This window comes from Emydura macquarii, unplaced genomic scaffold (genome assembly GCF_026122565.2).
Source record: "Emydura macquarii macquarii isolate MOO-44397 ecotype Brisbane River unplaced genomic scaffold, CSIRO-AGI_Emac_v2 contig_2897, whole genome shotgun sequence".
Lineage (NCBI taxonomy): Eukaryota > Metazoa > Chordata > Testudines > Chelidae > Emydura > Emydura macquarii.
Genome location: NW_027133034.1, coordinates 30,416,246 through 30,429,529, shown reverse-complemented (window position 1 = coordinate 30,429,529; position 13,284 = coordinate 30,416,246). Strand labels below are relative to the sequence as shown.

Below are 13,284 nucleotides of genomic sequence, written 5' to 3'. Positions count from 1 at the left end.
CCTCATCCACTGCTCCCTCTAATAGCCTCTGTGAGTAGCTGAGCATGGAGATATGCCCAAGATGTGCCCACCTGAGGGTGAGAAGGGATCTGAACTGGCATTTCTCTCCTCTCAGGTGAGTTCCCTAGCTACTGGGATATTGGATATTCTACTGTGGGGCCCCCTCAGTCTCTCCTGCTGAAGCTGTTCCACCGTGGAGAAATGCTTTAAAAGGCACAGGGACTGGATCTGGGTCTCCCACCTCCTAAGTGAGTGTTTTAACTACCAGGCTACCGCGTAACTCTTATACTTATTCTCTCTCTCTCTCTCTGGACCAATGACTCTTTCATTATATATCCAAACATGTTGTGCATTTAAAGCTAACTGGCTTATTAAATAAAGAAAGTATTATCTGTACCTAATGAACTGAACTGACTGCTTCTGGTCACCATATCCTTTAAGAGTTTAGAACTAGTAGATCTCATTCTGTCACACCTAGTCTTTATTCATCATTTGGAAGACAAAATGCAGAAAAACTTGTTTTCCAACTCCTGGTTGGCTTCCTAACGTTGAATGAACTAGTCATTGAACTGAACTGAACTGAAGAAATATTCTCTCTGCACCTGCTGCATTGAGTACTGCTGTCAAATGCTGATTTAGCACTTAAACAAACACTTGTTTTTTAATGCCTAATGGGGTGGTTTGACGTGTTCCAGACATATGATGCTATTTTTTTAATCAAACAAATCTGTGTGTGTAAAATTTTTATAAACATTTTGAAAATTAGCGTATAATTCAAGGATTGATTTACAAATTATACTTCCTGGCCTTGGCACCAGCAGATAAGTTCACAACTGTAAGGCTGTAGCTAGTATTAGAGAAAGGGAATCTCACTCAGAAAAGCTATCTCCCTCCCAGTAGAGGCCTTCTTCCTTTTAAAATCAAATCAAATTGTCTTTTGCATCAGGAGCAAATAATCAAATTGTACTTTATTTTATCACAAAGTCTACTCTGTTATAGTTAGTAAATTAAACGATTGCTTGTCTTTCTGGCGGAAATAATTGTCTTTGAACTATGTGACAGGCCAAAAGCTTGCTATCTTTAATCCCCCTCTTAAAATCAAATAAAACCTTCTTTCAGCTGCTACGAAGTTTGCAGGCCTCTAAAGTTGCTACTTTGGCTACTCTAGCTTGACTGGAAAATTTAGCTGTTAATTGCCTTATTTGCAAAACTATCTGACTAGAGCTGAAAAGCCCAGATCCTCTCTCCCCACCACCCTGTCATAAGAGACCACTGATCAGGTTACTAGTAAACCACACCTTCAAATTGAGCTTCAGCAGGAAAAAACATACAAGTGAGAGAGTCAGACACACTAAAAACAAGAGGATAAGATTAAGAAACCCTGGCTTATCAATCTGAAATGGAACAAGCAAAAGCAGAGCAGCAGCTCAGTGTTTAAAGTAGTCTGAAACAGAAGAGGGAGCTCTCACAGCACCAACCTAGGAGGTGGGGGAGCTGCATTTTTCCTCCATTTCCCCACACTTTAGCCCCTGCTTGAGAGAGCGAGAAGAAGAACACAAGTCAGAAACTGAGACAGCCATCCCTTCTTGTCGGATAAGCAAACTGAAGTCTTAGTTTCTGTGCACTCCCCTTGGCCATAAATCATAAACAAGTATGGAAAGAAAATGAATTCAAAAGGGAAAACACACTATTGTGAGGGGTTTGATGCCAGTTTGGAGTCTCCATTAATTTCAAAATGCACTTGTGTATGTATTGATTAAAGAGGTTGTTAGTTTTCTAGTCTCCTAATAGCATTTGAACAGAGTGGTCTGTTAATTTTCCTCCTTTAATTGTCTGACAAGGTGCAGTAACATGGCATGGAAGGAAGGGTAAGATTTGTTTACTGCAAAACTGATGGGCCTTGTCTAGGAAGAATAGAGAGCCCAGTTGTCCCTACATTATCAAAGAGAAACAACAGAGATCGCTCAGTAACTGCTAGTGAAATCAATGGCTGCTATCATTTATCTCAATGAAAGATGTAGGTACTATTTACAGAGTCAGTAGCAGAAAGTAGGTTGTATGAGTGGCAACATACTCCAAACCTTTCCACACTGCTTTTGGTCCACCATGAATGTCAATCTAGGAAAATAAGCATGTTGGTCAATATGACAAAGCTATACTTCTTCAGAAAAAAATAATTATAGATTAACTTGAAAGGTTGCCCTCCACTTGTTCCTTCATCCTCCCTGGCCCAAAGAGATGCAAACTGCTGCTTTGAGGAAGTACTGGTGGGGAGGGGAAGGTGAGCCCCAAAGGGCAGACAGAACATACTGAAAGCTCCCCAGAAACCTCTGAGGCAGAGGCCGCAGCAAAGGTATGTTGCATCCGTTCATTCACTGATTACTCTACCCATCCCCCCTCCTTTAGTCGGTATCACTCATTTTTCAGGCAACAATGGTCCTCAGTAAACTTTAGACTTTGTGCTGCTAGGGGCTCACTGATGGGTTCTTTGCAGGCAAAAGCCAGCACAGATTCTGGTTATAGTTAGTCCCTGTATTGTTATTGTCTACACAAGAAAACCAAAATACGTTATGTAAATCCAGGGCACTATCATGTTATAACGATCTTCCAATATGGTACAGTTGCCAGTGGATATGGGTTATGCACAGACGTGCCTCAGAATATAGAAACTATCACTCTAATGCTGAATATTTCCAGCATTAATATTTAGCCAATTAAAGCAGTTCTTAAGTTTTTCATTGTTCCAGGGGGTTAAAACAAGCAGTAGGCAGCAGTGTCAATGTCTTTTTAGTTTGTCTTTGTGCCACTGCTCACAACAAAGCACATACAACTAATTAGTGAGATGTTTGTTACTGCCAAGATAAACAGAAAAGTTGAAAAGAAATAGAGAAAAATCACTTATTGTCATATTCATGTTCACACATTCTGAAAAAACAAAACAAAAAAGATACATTACAAAAATATGCAAAAAATAAAAAGGCCACGCTGACTATTAAAGGGCTGGAAATGTAAAAAAAAATAATAATAAAAATAGAAAATTCTTTAAGAACATGTAATTTTTATCCTTTTACTAACATTTCTTCATTTCCAAATGTCTATACTGCAGCCTCTTTTCAAATTAGCAAAAGAACGTTTTGTTTTACCTGCAGATTGTGTTTCTGTGAAAGGCACTGTAAGGACAGGCACCAAAACTATGGCTAATGAGATGATGTAATGCTAATATGGAATGACAATGCCAACTGGCATTAAGCCTCTGAGCATATACTGTGTGATCTAGATATTTGCCAAAGCCTGACCCCACTAGGAACGAGCTGAGTGTTCATGTTATTGATAAAAAAGCACTGTGTTTTCACTCCGAATCTTCCCATCTCCTGGTGCTTCCTAAAAGATAAAGCCTGAACTTCAAAAGCAACTAGTGATTTTAGGTGCCCAACTTGAGATGCCCTACAGGGGCTTGATTTTCAGAAAATACTGAGCGTATGTGCTCTGAAAAGCATTTAACTTGAAGCTGTGTACGTTTGGCCCTCATAAATTGAGGCACACAAAATGATTAGTCACTTTGGAAAATGTAGGCTACAGGCTTTTACCAAGGAACCAATAGGTTGTTCCTCATGCCATGCTCTGCTCGTTGAAGCTGGGAACCAAAAGCACCCCTTCTAAGGAGCAGCCTGCCCTTATAGTCTCCAGGTTAAAATGATTCAGCAGCAAGTTAAACACATTTAAAAAAAACCCAACACCACTTTCAAAAACTGGTAATATACACAAAGGCAACTGAAAAAATGGTCAGACCTTCAATGTCAACTATTTTGTGGCTCACCACAAACTGGAGGAGAAATACAATTTACAAGTAATACAATTTACAGGAGAGAAAAATTGCACTTTCTGCTGTAGGGTTCCCAAGCCTGGCACACAAAGACCACAGAATCCATGACATCTTGTCAGCAGGTAGTATCTGAAGAAGTACTGACATCTTCTTGGAGAATGTGTACACTGAGTACTAAGTATACATCTGTGACAAGTTGTTTTTTAAACACAGACCAATTCTAAGACCAATTATTTGTCCCTACATTAGTAAGCATATTTAACACAGTATTCATAGTATTCCTTGGAAGTTATTGGTTTTGCAAGATTTAATAAAAATGTTTCAGAAAACTTATTGAAAAATACTGGGAAGAGCTGTTTCTTTCACAGGTGTGCAAAATAAGACACTGCTCACAATTTATGTATCCCAGAGTACATCAATGGGTTTTCACAGAAATGAAAAATAACCATATTTCAAACTTAGATTGAAATGCTCTTTAAGGCAGGGATTGTCTCTTTCTTCTGTGTTTGTATAGTGCTTAGCCCAATAGGGCTAGTAATAAGATATTCCATTACATTTATATAAAATAATTGTAAAGCCTTTTGTTTGGATTCATCATAAAGACGATGAGCCTCCGATGATAACCACAAACACTGCTGATCACTTCAGGTTTACTTCCCTCCTCCCACCCAAAACAAGTGTGGAGAGCCCCATTTCTTCATGGAGTACTGCGCTCACTGTTGGTACTATTTTCTTCATTCCCCCCTCTATTACATTACAGCTTATTTGTTTGTTTGACACTAGTAATTACTAAATAATGCTCCCTTCAAAGAGAATGAGGATATATCTTTACTCATCTAAACAAAACTAATGTCCCATCCCACGGCAGAGTGGAATCCTCATTTTGTAATTATCTGGGACATATAGACATAGGGGTGGAGTCTAAACCCTGGATTAACCCAACAGAGTGACATGTTTAAGTTTGCTGGAAGAGCTCAGCTACATGATATTTAACAAACAAGCGTTTTCAAACATGGGCATAAATTCCTGAGGGAGTTGCTTAGCTGTATAGCACGTACTACATATTATGCAAGAACTTGACCATATGCAAAGAATATTAATGACTCCAGGCTAATGAAAAAAATGGGAAGGGAATAATATTCAGTTACTATATCTAGCTAGCACAAAACGTTTAGACGAGCTCAAAATCCTTTTCTTGTAAAAACATAAATAATTGAGGGCTATGGATATATTACAGTTATCTATTATAAAAAGATTTAAAAATTAAAATTAAAATCCACAACCTGGATTGCAAAATGTTCAGGCTACGTATAATTTGTTGGCTTTCATAAATCAAGCACTTTATTTATTTCATTTACTTTATTCACTTTCAGATGTCTCCTACTGCAAGATTCTCTTTTTTTGTTCTATTAAGACCCAATGCTTACATATTTATGGATACCTTTTATTGAGCTTTTGGCATCTTGTAATTAGAAGATCTTGTAATCTTGTAATGTGGTTCAGCGTGTTCAGTTAATAAATAATCAACAATATGGCACTGAATGAAAGAGAATTACAAATCAAGTAATGTTGTTAGTTGAGTTAGGTTAGAAAGAACCTTGACATTTCAAAAGGTAGAATCATTCCACTTGACTTATGAGGAACTTAAATACATAAATTAAAAACGACTTTGAACATAATTTTTTTTAAAGGCAAACTCTTTAAATCTTTAAAGCTGACCAAAGTAGGTCCTTGATGTCAAGTTTTTATTACTGGCAGTACAAAGCCTTTCAACTTTCTTATTAAATGAACTATGTCCTCTTCAGTAACAGCAATACGGCTTCTACACTGTACTGCAGATAGATCATGAAAGAGTTCTATAGTTTACTGAGATGGCAATAGACTTTCAGCCACAGTGTATTTCATCATAGGAAAAATATGATCAAATATTGTTAAGAGTTAGATATAAAGCAAGTACACAAAAATAAACAAATGCAGAGCTAAGACTATCAGTTCTGTAACTTGATTAGGTACCACAGCAAATATTTTGGTTTCCTCCATGGTTTTGAGACAAGCTGATAAAGAGCCAGATATTATTATAATGTTATTGTTGATGATTATACCAACAGCTTGTTCCAGCCTACACAAGAAGTAGCAAAAGATAGGGTTCCTGTCCCTAAATTATTTCAATCTAAGGCCTCAATTCTGCAAACACTTACGCATGATGGGATTACACATGTGCTTAAGTGTTCACAGGTCAAGACCTTGAAAAAATGCTACAAGACAGAGGTGCAATACAGTGATACAAAATTGTTTCCACAGCCTTCTTTGTACTAGGGCATGGTGCAACCATTTAACTGACCATCATTTTGCTATTTTGGGGGGAAAACGTGTAAGATGCTAATATAATGAATTTTAATTAACTTTTTGATAATATTCTAAGCGTTGGAATCAATATTTTCTAAGGAATTTAAATTAGACTGTCTTTATGTCTTTCCTCATTATACCATCCATGCAATTACATGGATTATTAATTTAAATTGTGATATTTTTCTTAAATTTGGATAGTCAATTATACTTCAAATAATATTTAAATATCCTCCTCAGACTGTAGTGTGCAGCTAATACAGTACAAGAACAAGTACAAGAATACAGGTACAAGAAATGAGCCTCACTCTCACTCTCACAATGAGCCTCACTCTCAGGCATCACAGTCTGAATATTATGAGAATTCAAAAGGTGGCTGACATAATTAATTTGAATAAATAATTTGAAAACATACTAATGTAATGACTCATCCTCTAAAGAACAACTTTGTTAAAATCTCACAGATTTCATTTGAGTATCAATGTTAAAACAAATTTGTTAGCTGCTATGGTGTATAAAAAAAGAGAAGCCATTTTAAAGAATCTGAACTTTAGTCTGCTTTACTAATTCTGAAGGAAAATAATCACTTTTATTTTGGTAACATTAAAATAATACATGCAAATATTCTAATAAAGGAACCTTACTATTGTATCTCTGGCATTTGACCTAATTTAAAAAACAGGGGAGGGGGAAATAATAAAATTCTCTAGAGTAATTTAGAAGAAAAAGTAAAAACTAAATTAAAATTCCTACATTTTGCCAGTTTACGACATGATGTATCTTGTGCAACTACATCTATTTTACTGAGTTCATCATAAAAACCAAAAGAACGGTTGGTGAAGTGGGTTGCTTTTTTGTTTCTTTAACTTTTAGTTCACTTCAGAAAAATGTTGATACACGTTTTCTAACCACAAAACTATGTGGAGTATCCCTCAAATAACTCCAGCGGAGAGGATCATTCAAACACATATTTCTAACATTGTTACAGTAGATTTAGATTTTATAAAAATGTAGAGATTTCTTTTAATATAATCATCCAACACATTTTCAAAGTAATATAAATGTTGGCTATTGCTACTCACTCAGTAACTTAATCAAGGATTTGAAAAACTGAGCCTTATACGTGCACAATGGATTACAGAAATGCAAAACAGGATTAAAGTAACTACTGTATGAACACAAAAACACAACTGCTAGTGTATGTGTGTGTGTGTGTGTGTGTATATATATATATATATATATATATATATATATATATATATATATATATATAAAAAAATAAAACCTTTAAACATTTAAATATTTTATTTAAATTAAAGGATATTATGCCAATAAATAATATGACAAGGATCTATGAGTTTGATCCCACAGTCCTGGGTAAGGCAAAACTCCTTTAACAGCAAATCAAAGGTTTCTGGTATTTTGGGAGTCCCCCCTCCCACAATCATAACTTGGTTTGAAATTAACAAGTACTGTTTGAAACTGAAGATGGGCCACAAATCCGAAGTGACAAAACATTGTTTTGCTAACTTCTGGATTTGTCAAAATGTAGAAGACATTTTGCAGTAAGTCTAACATCGATATTGACATTACATTTTCTTTTTGCCATTAGATATCAGTCTTGAATTGTAAGCCAGCTTTAATTATACCATTCGTGAATATTTTTGCAGCAGTATAGCAGACTAAATGATGAGGAAAAAAAAGCTTTCCATTATTTTTAAAAGATCGTATAAAACTGCAAAATGTATTGAAAGATCACACAAAAATAGAGCTTACATTCTGGGTCAAATTAAATTTTAGTTTTAAATTATTGTGTCCTAACACAGTAAATGAATAAGATGGGAGTTTGAAAATGCATTTGTGATCACATATAGTACTGAACAGAAAGAAGTCACTGCCATTTTTTTTATTAGATGATGTGACAGGGTGGACATACCTCACACTGGTCACGAAAGAGTTAACCATACACTATGGGCAGCGAAAGTCCTGCCCCCCAGACTGTGCAGAGTGCGCTCCAATTTCTGCCACATTATAAAGGGGAGCAGCCCAACTCATTCTAGGCGGCCACTGAGGAGGAATGCCGCACAGTGGAGGCTCCAGCCCAGGAACCACTGCAGCCCTTGCCTGACGCAGCCAGAGACCCGGAGAACCAGGCAGGATCCCCAGAGTATCCAGAACCCTCACCGGAGTCAGAGCGTCATGGGACTACAGGTACTGAGGAGTCCAGAAGCCCCAACAGCCTGTGGACTGCCACGCCAGGAGATCGGGTAAGAAGCAGCCCAGGGAAGGGGGAAACAGCTGTGACTCCCGAGGAGAGTCAACGTTTTGCAGGCAGATTCCCAGCTGACTCAGTGGTGAGCAAACTTGCCACTGCCAGTGCCCTGGGCTAGGACCTGGTGCAGTAAGGAGGGCATGGGTCCCCCTAAGCCAGCCACCATCCCCCTGGTGGCAGCCCCCTGACTCTGGCTGTTGGGCTGTATGGCCCTGATCCCAGCAGATCATCTTGACTCTGGGCCATAGTGTCCTGAGTCCAAGGACAGTCAGGTGAACTCTAACTGCAGGGCCACCACACTCCCCAATACACCCCACGGAGGGTCGGGGTGGGTGTACCCCATGACAAATAAGAATAATATTGTGCCTATTGGTAGTAAAAAAAGATGCACATTCAGAAAGCTATAACATACTCCATTGCCCCAAAGAATATAGTATCTTTAGAAGATTAACTGTGAAACTACTCTCTCATTTTGTGCATTTTCTTATTTTTAAATTTCTTTTTGCTATCATGTCCAATTCCCTACTGCCTCTAATTTTCCAACTGCGCAGCACAAAAAACCCTTAAAGCACTGTGAAAGTTCCTTTTAGAAGTATTTTAATGCCAGTAGCAGTATGTGTCTCTCACAGAGAGGAACTGGAAGTGAAATACAACATAACACAGTCTTCTACATTTAGAATGACCACCTCAGAAGAGATGGACTGCAAATCTCAAGTGGGAGACCAGTGTTCTGTGCAGACTGATCCAAAAGTGCTTCTACAACAGATTCATCTAACTAGCTCTTATACTGTATAGAGTTTTGGGGATGGTGCAGGTTCAGGGGTGCAGTTCATCACCTGGTAAGACAAAAATCCTTAAAAATTCAGCTTACCTGAAGATTCAACTCAAATTCAGCTCAAGGAGAAAATCCTTTATTATGTACTGCAGGACAAAGGATCCGGAACTATATATATTGTGTTTGAAAAATGTGCTATTGCTGTAATGTATCTCACTGTATGGGGCTTCAAGATGCACAGTGGCATTGTGAACCAACTTTTAAAGAGAACTGCATACAATTTTCATGACATTAGGAGTATTCTTAAAAGTTAAACACAGAAAATGGATTTTTGAGAGTTATGAAATTATATATGGGACTGCCAGCCTGTAGAAAAGATTTTTTTTTCCTCCAGCGGTTAAGATTGCTGTTGACAAAGTTTTAATTTGACTTTTTTTAAAAAAAGATTAGTAATGAAACTATTTTGGTGACTATCAGTCCACTGCTTTAGTACTACTGCTGAAAACAAGGAGCATTACAAATTAGGTCCCCGATTCTGCAAACACTTGTGCATATGTTTAATTTTTGTCACATGAATAGACCCACTGGCTTCACGTGCACAACTGTTTGCAAAATTGTAGTCTCAATCAGTAAATAGTCAAATTCAGAACTTAGTTTTGTAGAAAATACATGGAATATATAAAAATACATGAAATATATAAAAATGACGTAGCTAACATATATACTCTATAATTAATTTTTCTAATTTCAAATTGTTAAGAAGAAGTTAAAAGGTTCAAACTATGCTGTTAAGTCTCCAGATCTCCACAGTCTCATCCAAGACTCTCTGTTGTATTGTGTTTTTAAGGGAAAAATTCAGGCACATAAATATTGCTCCTTTGTCAGACTCTGCAAAACTCCCTAATTCATTCTTAATGCTGCAGTAAGTTTGTATTGATTCCCAGGATTACGCTGGGTTTCTATGGATGGAAGATTTCACCTCTTACATGATTCTAAAAGATGGAACATTCTACTATCTTTTTAAAGCTGTTGGCTGCTACATTAATTTTGCCAAGAGAAGTATATCATTAATGAGTATACAATGAAACAACTTTCTTACTATCTCTGAAGTTTACAGATCATTGTAGTAAAATCTGCAGCCCACCAAGGCAAAATAGCAAAAAGGTAACAGGACAGTACAGAACATCAATGATCCACTTCATTTATTTGTGTCTCTTCAATACGTGCAGATTTGTGAGTTCCCACGTAACAAGAAAACAAAAGAAGAATATAGACACAAAATAATTTTTTCAAAGACAGACTCCTTGGAAAACAACAAATTTCAGAATTAAAAAAATTAAAGGAAAAAAGAAAACAACATTGAAAATGAAAATATATGCCCTGATCTTGCAAAGATTTATTTGTGTATTTAATTTTGTGCATGACAGTAGTGCTCATATTTTTAGTGTTTGCAGGACTAGGCCATAAAAAGGAGGAAAGCAACAGAGGATAAAAAAGTTCTTATGTGTACAACTGGAAAGGAAAACAGAAAAAGGGAAAGACCAGTTTTGAGAAGAAAACAAGTAAGAGAAACTTGAAACCCAATTGACAATGCAGTGATTTAGTATTATTTTGAGATATGCAATGAAAGCTATATGTATTTAAATGATAGAAACTGAGGGAAAGCTTGCATAATCAGTAATACATGAAGAGGAAATCTTTTTGACTTGCCAATATATTTTCTATTGGTTCTCCTTTTTCAGCCCACATCTGCTGGAGTTTATCTTTGTTGACCAAAGCTATGTACCCTTTCCCAACAAGTACTGAGCTACAGTTTCAGGTGGGGCTTCTTCCACAACCCCAACGCCCTTCTTTGGGGAACACTGCAGGAGGCCCTCTCTCCCTGAAGCTTCACTCTGCATTCCCCCTTGTAGCTCTGCCCTTACAGCACTACCTCTGACCTTTATAGCCCTGAAGTGACTCAACTGGGAGCACCTGTCCTGGCACAGGGACACTGGGCCTATTTTTAATCACAGAGGCATGCTGCTCTGTGACAATTTCTTAATATTTAAATCAAGCTTACTCAGGCAATATTCAGTCAGTGAGAAAGGATACTGCACACTTACTGCTTTAGGCATTTTTTTTTTTTTTTAAACAAAGAGGGACATTTATTCTTTTAGGCAGAATTTATATGTAAGTTCCTTTAATACCAATGATGACACAGTGCATATTGAATCTATAATGATATTATTCTAACATTACATTTTTTCATCAGCACTTACATTTTAACCTTGTAATTGTAACTCGCTTTTTTTCTTTTAAAGGAAGGATCTATAGTCTAATTAGGAAGAGAAAAGCTACTTGAAATAATAATTTCTTTTGTGATAGTGGAGCACCAGTCAGTACAAACATTATCATAAGGCCTTCCAGACAGGTATTTGTAAATAGAATACCTGAAACTACATCTATAAAATTCTTGAATGAAACCTCTGCCTCTCTGCTTTCCACCCCACTCCCCCCAAAAATTCAAATGTCCTCAGGAGCACTAAATGCACTGGAGGTTGTGAGGGGGAAAAGTGACATAAAGGAGGAAGGATCCTAGTCATTATATGCACTAGCTAGAGAACAAAAAGGCCAGAAATCTGGAATTCTTCAGCTCTGCTTCAGTGCTCAGAATCTTAAATGATCAAGAGAACATTATACTAGCATTCACTGTATTAGAGAAGTCCTGTGCAATTAACAACCAGAAGTGGGGAATTTTTCAATTTTTGCAAAGTGCAGAAATATTAGGGAATAAAAATGATACAAGACTAGCAGTCCCGATCAGTGGTATCTTTTGCAGTGTACAGGTGACAAGTATACAGGAATGATAGTTCGAGTTTTCAGGCTTTTTTTTTTTATGAAACTTTTTTTTATCAGAAAACACGGAGTCATTGAAATCAAGGCTTTTCTTACAAAGTTATTTGTTTTGACAAAGCTTACATTTGAAAAGATTTCTCAGGTCCAGGATGGAATTTTCTGGTAAAGTGAGAGAGAGACTGACTCTATAACCCAACGTTATCTTTTCCCACAGCAGAGAAAATCAAGTTTTCTTAGTACTGGCCTAGATAGCACAGTTGTGAGATCATGAGAACTTTCTTCTCCATACTCACACATCAGCTAATTTCACCAAATCTTTTCCTCTCTAAACACAAATCTCACCTTTGTGTTTCACTGTACCAAGCACTATGCACCATCACTAACTTTATAAGTAATATTTTACTCCTGGAAGTATTCCTTAGAAATATATTCCCAACACACAGGAAATCAATAAACTCCAGAATTAGAGCGGAAAATTGAAAAGACAGTTACACAATTCTGTGTGAGATTGCTGCCCTTTCTCACAGCTATACAACTTCATATCAATCTAATTCATTTGACACAGTCTCCCACAGCTAGAAAGTCCAACTTTCTTACTAGTTCTTAGTAAAAGATTAAATACAAAACCCCTATGTTTAAATAAAGTTAAGGTTGAGACACAAATCAACAAAAGACAGGAAATTCAAATATAACACCGACAGTCCATGCTTAATTCATAATTGGTTTAAAAAAGGCAAAATGGCAGGAGGAAATGATGTTGGCTTTGACTTCACTCTGTCTGTGGTTTTGAGTAAACTGGTGTTTGCGATAGAGATTACACTGGTTCATTCATGTATGTTGCAGACAGCCTTTCTAGTAACTGCGGCTAGTAATTGTATGTCTACCCAAATATTTAAAATATTAGTACTTAACTAGTATGATAAACTGAAAGAAATCTTTAATTCCCTATTTAATATCCTAGTGATCTGTAGTATGATGTGGCATAATATTAATATGGATATAAAGATAAAAACATAAGTTAATATCCATAGATTTTAATACTGAATAGCATACAAGTTTTAAATATCAAGAACTAATTTTCAATAAGCATTTCAAAATAAAACAAAGAATTCCTAAATGAACCCATTTTTTGAGTCAAAGGATAGAGAAACTTAAAACCAAAACACTTCCTTTTTAGCACTCAGTATAATAATGAAAAACAGCAAAAATGATGTTGCTTTTTTAAAACAC

At 36.6% G+C, this 13,284-nt stretch overlaps 1 protein-coding gene across 2 annotated transcripts in view; it reads right to left on the bottom strand.

The window, feature by feature from the left end:
* Positions 1-13,284, bottom strand: part of FBXL17 (F-box and leucine rich repeat protein 17) — a 422,229-nt gene that overhangs the window by 119,165 nt on the left and 289,780 nt on the right. Inside the window, exon 8 of one of the 2 annotated variants that reach the window (XM_067568743.1) lies at positions 5,278-5,360. The exons of the other annotated variant lie outside the window; for it this stretch is intronic. Coding sequence (XP_067424844.1) covers positions 5,347-5,360 — 14 coding nt within the window. The 3' untranslated portion in view covers positions 5,278-5,346. Of the gene's footprint in view, positions 1-5,277; positions 5,361-13,284 lie in introns of those variants that run through there. 2 annotated transcript variants of the gene reach the window in all.